Source organism: Atta colombica, unplaced genomic scaffold (assembly GCF_001594045.1).
Source record: "Atta colombica isolate Treedump-2 unplaced genomic scaffold, Acol1.0 scaffold107, whole genome shotgun sequence".
NCBI classification, from domain to species: domain Eukaryota; kingdom Metazoa; phylum Arthropoda; class Insecta; order Hymenoptera; family Formicidae; genus Atta; species Atta colombica.
The window spans coordinates 3,167,442-3,174,394 of NW_017259192.1; the positions used below are offsets into that span (position 1 = coordinate 3,167,442).

A 6,953-nucleotide genomic window follows, 5' to 3' on the forward strand; every position below is an offset into this window, starting at 1 on the left:
TATCGCATACAGAGCAAGATAAACGTAGGGTCCTGCAGGATTCTGGTTAGGTACTCGATTTATCTTTAATCGATGCGTCGACAAGACATGACCTCTGCAAAAATTGCAATTTGCTAATATATATCTATAAGAGATCATCATTATTAAATTCTCGAATTGAAAAATGACAATTATCTAATAGAGATACCAAAATATTAATTATATAACTTGTCGTTAAAAGTGCAAAAGAAAAAGCGTATATTTTTTCAATTAATTCTTGACTTGTTCATTGTTTTTTTACAAAAGCACTGTATTATATTGCTAGCAATACAATATTCTATGACTGTATAACGATCTTTATAAATGCTCATCGATAATTCTGGCATTTAATCCTGTAACTTTCATACATACGCTGTTTCATTGTTTACGAGTCTAGCAACGGCGTGTTTACGGTGTGTTTTACTGTTTCAAAACAACCAATAAAATGGCACTTCCCATTCGCTTCGTCGTATCGATGGCCAAACGTCGCGTAGCCTACAATGCTGCAACCAGAATTGAAGTTTCGCGCAATCGTTGCAGCTGCGCGCAGTTATCATCGGTGTCTAAGATAGACGTTGCGATAAAAAGTCAGCTGGGGCTAAGATGCTCAAAATATTGACGTTAACTGCTGATTCGTTTGACTGTGAATCCAGAGGAAAAAAAACGCTGCGTCCAATGCTGTGAAATGGCGATCGTAAATAGCGGGTTCGCGCCCTGACATAAAACTCTGAACGAGCCGGGTAAGCTTAAGGCAGACAGTCGTTTTTAGAAAAAAAAAAAAAAAAAAAAACAGCAGAATGCATGACTTTATACACGTATATCAGCTGCGATAATTACCGATATAAAATTCAAGAAAAGAGATTTTGACACAAACTTCTTTTCTCTTTTTTTTTTTTATGCGACGCTCTACCGTCCGCTATGCGACACGTCCGGGTAGATTGCGATATTCTAATTAAATAGGTGAAGCTCCTCGTATTTCAAGATGATTCATCGCCGCTAGACGAGTCATTTTCATCCCGTGTCATTAACACATTACGGTGCGCGACTTGTTGGCTTGAGGTTACACCGGTTGTTGCACCGCAGTAACAATTTTTCGGCTTCGTTCTGCTACATTACGCGACTCGCGCTCCGAAACCTGAACGGTGCGCAATTTATCGTTCCACCGATATTTTTCATCCAAAAAAGAGAACGTCGCGTGGCGCCCGCGAGTCCGGTGATCTCGGCGACCTCTCGTCGCCTTTCCACGAATAATTTCGTAACAGTTATTGTTAGTTCAAGGTTTGTAAACAATGCGAAAGAGAAGAAAGAGTAGAATTTTATTTTCTTTTTCTTTGTCTTAATGTTCGATATTTAGATGAAAGTTTGATTGACAACAACACAGAATTTAATATTTAGATTGATGATTGATGGAGTAGTGAGACTTTCTGATTAAAATTTAATTTGTCTGCAATAAAAGCTGTAAACTACAAGAAATCGACCACTCACAGTTAAATGTGAAGATCAAGAATTGACTATGATTGATCAATTTCTTATACAGAAAGGATGCTTTTGCTAAAGTATCTAAAAATGTCAGATACAGATCTGAAAATAAAATTTTGTTAAATCATCAAGATAATTATAATTGCTAGAATGTCAAAATTTTCAGCATTCTTTTAATGATACAATCAAATTATTTTCAGATTTGCATCTGAAAAACTAAATTTTTAGATACTTAAGCGAAATTGTTCTTTCTGTGGCTTACGACTTATTCTCTCCAAACTAATCCTTTAGCTTGATGAATATTATGTTTTTTTTTAAGTAACAAGAGATAATAAATACAGTAGTCAAATTCGGCCAGAAATTTTCAAAAAATTCAAAGATAATGTAACATCTAAACCGAACACCATACAACACCATATTAAAGCTCTATTGAGTGAATAAGTATTTGTAGAAGTGCAACCTATGAAAAGAATTAAATATTCTACCTTTAATGATAGATCATAAAGAACAAGCCGTAAATGACAGCGGGACCGATTCTGCGAGAACGTTTATACTTACTGTAAATGTCTCGGCTGCCCGTAATACGAGATTAATTTCTGTTTTTCCCGGTGCGCGCCTTACGTAGCATGAGGGGGTGCTGCGAAAGATGCCTTGGAATCTACGTAATTAAGCGAGGGTCTCGCGAATAAATTTACATCGTCTGTAAATCCTTCACATTAGATAAATGCTTACAATTAGCTCCGTTCCTGCTGTGCCTTGCGCGCATTTCGAATTCACGAAGACTGTGCCGTTTTTAGTAATTAAATAATATAATTGCAACTGTTATAATTGCACGCGAATAGTTATCCACTTATTTTATGCGATTTATTCATATCTTTTAATTACATTAATAATTAAATATGCACGGTAATAATAAATTTGTGACAATCAATAAACTTTGTGTAAATTAGAACATTAATTGTTCTTCTAAAATAACTCTGTATAAGTTTTTGTGCAATGTTAGAACAAAATAACTTTCATTGAGAAACACAAAGAAATTATAAAATTAACAGAAAACGTTTGTTGCTTATTGTTGTTATTATTATCAGACGAAAAACTTTATTTCTGTATGTCGTTTATATTCAAATTATTTGAAAATAAAAAGGATTAAACATATTAGATTTTAACATCTGTAGACTTTGTACTTTTACATGCAAATTTGTAATATTGTTACATAAGATTTTTTTATACTGATTGTGAGTTACTAGGGAAAACCGTAAGAGAGAGATTTCACAAAGATATCAATGATGGCAGTTTAACGACATTATAACCCTAGATAAGAGGAAAGATAAGAGGAATGCACATTTCTGGACAAAATGCATAAAGGATCATCCTTAAAGTCGGAAAAGCTCAGGTTAATTCAGCGGCCTGGCGAAAGTCATAAAATAATGCGTGACTGTCGGTTTTTTTAATGGGGGAAAAAGGAGAAACCATATACGTGCGTAACTGCAAGTGAATGTATTGCAGAGCTTTCTGCATGTATACGGTATATTTGTACAGTATATTTGTATCCTCCAGGATATATCAAAGAGAGAATTACATATCTTAGTCGTATTATCTTTCTTTGATTTATTTAAATTTAAATAAAATATAATAAATCATGATTTTTTTCTCTAGAAATATATCATTTTATTAAATATTTTAATAAATTGAATTCATATTTGAAACATATCAAAATTGAAACATTTTTATCAAAAGAGCAAGATTTTGTTATCATCTGTAATTTATAATTTTAATTTAACAAAATATCTTTTAATCTCGATCAAACTTAAAAATTATTTATGTTCCTATATTAAAATTATCGCCATATTGTTAAGTCCTAAATGATATGCCTTAAAGGGATTTTAAGATGCTATATATATACATAAAAACTAGTAGCTTATCTTGAATTCGGAGAGTAGGATTTTGCTGTATGTAACGAGGCACGTATGTCTTCTACACACATCATCACAGATATCATTATGAAAATGACGAAAGGTAACTGAAAAAGCGTACAAAACATTCTAGTTTTTCAATGCGAAATGAAGGAGAGGTTTACCAAATACGAAAAGCTTACCGATAGGATGTTAATATACTTTTTGAGTGTATATAAGCGAATTTATGGGAATCCAAATAAAAAATTTTAAATTATATAATGCTGGATATTGATAAAAAAAATAAGATAACAGCAACGGACGAATTTTGCGTTGCTTATTATTAGATATGGAAAAAAGTTCGTGGCGTTTTTCCCGTCAGATGTAACGGGAAAAATGCCACGAACTTTTTCCCCACACCTAATATATAACATCTCAATTATCACTAATACTGTTGTGTATTCTTTTTGTAATTATGAACATTTCTTTCTTATATAAATACGTGTAAAGTAAGTTGGAAATGGCGACTCAGGCACTTGAATCTGCAGAGCGGGCATAACAGCCGGAGGCTGTATGAAACGGTTATGTGGTTGTCGAGTACGCTAAAGCACAAGGTCAAAGTTTCAGCAATTTAGGATGCGATGCGGGTAAGGAAGTAGCAACTTTAATCACTTTCGAATCGGGGTAAATCTACTCGCGTATTTCGACGGACCCGCAGGATCATATCGTGTGTAGTAACTGCTTTACGAGAGGATTCCAATATAAGGGTATCAAGGATGCATAGAGGAAACAATCAAAGCTGGTTAAATTAACAAATCAAGATATATTCTTTCTTATACATATAAAACAATTTACAGTTGTACTTAATTACTTGAATTTATTCATAATTATCTAAATGTCTAAAACACACGGAGATATTTTTTATATCTTCATAGATATAAGAGAGATAAATAAATAGTTATAAATGATTGATTGTATATCATGCTTAGAATCTATGATCCAATTGTAAACGTGCAAACGATACATCTTGAAAGAATTATTAGCAATTTTCTTCTGCCTATGTGAGATTTCGGTAACAGAAAATATCGAATAGGTCATATTTCTTACTTCTATCGCGCGCTCGCATGATTATTCATCTCCTTGAATTCTGCATAATATTACTTTCACGTTCTCAAAATGTAACACTTTCTCTTTCCCTTGTCACTGTCGAAAACGTGAAAGTAAATGGCAATATATTTATGTACTTCGATCTCTTTTTGCGGTTTTAGGAGGAATTTTAATCGAAGGCACGATTCACACGGACCTTCCGCAGTATGCGAATCCATAAATATCAAGTGAAACGCGGGATAAATGGGTATGGCGTGACTTGAGTTAGCCACGTGCCGTATATCCGAGATCTCGAAAACGGCAGATGTATCGCATCGGAGTGCAAATCAGACATGTCGCCTGTAAAAGATTCTTTCGAGTGCTTTGCTTAAAAGAATTTCTTCGCTGGTACCGGATAAGAATATCCCTCGCTGCCGGAATCCACATGAAATCCCGAACTTATGGGAGAGCCGAAGTTATTACCACCACGTACGACGCCATGTACGACGCCAGAAATGGCAAATCCAGAATTATCTCCATTTTGCAATATTGTGCCGATTCCTGCCGCATCGACAGATCCAACCCCAATGGGAGCGATTGGTCGTATTGAGGACCCAGATTGAAGACCGGTTGATGCGATAGGTTGAGTAACAGAGATTGGTCTAGCGGGCAGCGGATATGGATCAGAGTTAATCGGTATGGATTGTGAAATTGAGGCTGGTGTGTGAATTGCCGGAACCGGGTGCGGAACTGGAATCGGATGCGGCACCGGGTGTGCTACAGGTACGGCATGAGATACTGGTACTGGAACCGGACGGGGTACATTAATGGGATAGGTTTTAGTGACGACGAATGGAACCGGTTGAGGTATCGGGACGGGAACAGGACGCTTCACTTCGAGGGGTACAGGATGCGGCACTGATACGGGAACTGAGCGTGTTATGGGAACTAATTGAGGTACGATAACTGCAATTGGAACTACGCGATTTATGACGGTTCTGGGTATATGATGTAAGAAACCGTGTTCCACACCGATGCCGAAACTTGGTTTGTGACCATGCGGTCCTCCTATAAAATCGATTTCAGATCCAATCCCTCTGTATCCGTATCCATATCCATGTCCATGCCCATATCCTTGTCCATGCCCATATGCCGATCCATGGAATCCAACGTCATTGTAAGGGTTGTAGTTGCCATGACTATATATCGATGATCCTCCGTGTACAGAAGCACGTTTGTCATATTTTTTCTCCGACACATCAACGGCGAAAGCCGAGACAAACAACAATGAAATCTGTAAGCAATAATTTGACATCTATTATCAAGAGAAAAATTATATTTTTTAACACGAAATTTTTATGTTATTATGGATATCTATAAGTTAATTATTTCAATTTTCTTAACATAAATGGTGTATATTGTAATCTGTAAAAAGTAAAGATTATTCAGTTATATAATTACATAAATAAAATAGATTTGCAAACGACAAATGATTAATAAAAAATGTAATATATAAATAAGATAAAATATATGATACTTATAATAATATATAAGATATTATATATAATAGCACAGAAAAATTATACTTTGTTTTTAATATTTTAAAAATAGTTTAACAATTATGTTATAAAACAAGAAAAAACATTTACATCTGCTAATGATAAAAAATTGAAGAACTACACCTTTTTAGAGTATTTATGATAAAACTTTATTTTCTTACGATACATTCGCGCTATTGAGATATTAGTAGAAAAGAAATTTGCCGAATAATTTTACTACTCACTAGGAATATCTTCATGGTGAATGCTATGAGAAGATGAGTTTGAGTGTGCTTTATATCATCGATTCCTCGCTTTTTATACGACGATGTAACTACTTTCACTAAATGTCCACCGCAACACGCCTTCTGATCTGAACCCATCACATTCTTAAAATCTTCCAAAACTTCCTCAATTGATCATGTAAGAAAACTGTTTACGAGATTCACTAAGTAAATTGGCGAAAAGAATATTCATGAATTATCTTGTTAACATAAGTTATTCTAGTATTATATTTATAAGATTTATTTAATTGACAGATTTCTTTGGGGTTTTCAATATATTTCTGAAACTTTTATATAAAATGTGATTTATATTTCTATAATATTATAGAAATCAAGAACACACAACCCTTAAAATTACATTAAAAACAGCAAATATAAGTACAATAATAATACACGAATAAATTCTACACAATTAGTTAATTGAAAAAAATCATTTAATACAATATATTCTTCTTGGGATTCTAATACAATATGTTCATCTTCAGCTTACAATTGATTCAATTTAAGACCTAATATCCTGTCAAAGTCAAACCCAGAGATGAAGAAGCCTTGTTAGAGGAATTAAAAAATAAGTATAGCTGCAATCTGAAATAATGTTAGTGAACATATATTTTATTGAAAAAAAGAAATATTAATATAACAGAAACGCTTCTATT

General features: G+C 33.9%; 1 protein-coding gene across 1 annotated transcript; it reads right to left on the reverse strand.

Annotated features, from left to right (window-relative positions):
* Positions 1-4,448: 4,448 nt before the first annotated feature.
* Positions 4,449-6,287, reverse strand: LOC108692567 (tetra-peptide repeat homeobox protein 1-like). Its single transcript, XM_018200882.1, has 2 exons — positions 6,259-6,287; positions 4,449-5,769 (listed from the first exon to the last, which is right to left on the reverse strand). The coding sequence occupies exons 1-2, from the start codon at positions 6,271-6,273 to the stop codon at positions 4,864-4,866; spliced, it is 921 nt and encodes a 306-aa protein (XP_018056371.1). The 5' UTR covers positions 6,274-6,287; the 3' UTR covers positions 4,449-4,863.
* Between the last annotated feature and the right edge of the window lie 666 nt (positions 6,288-6,953).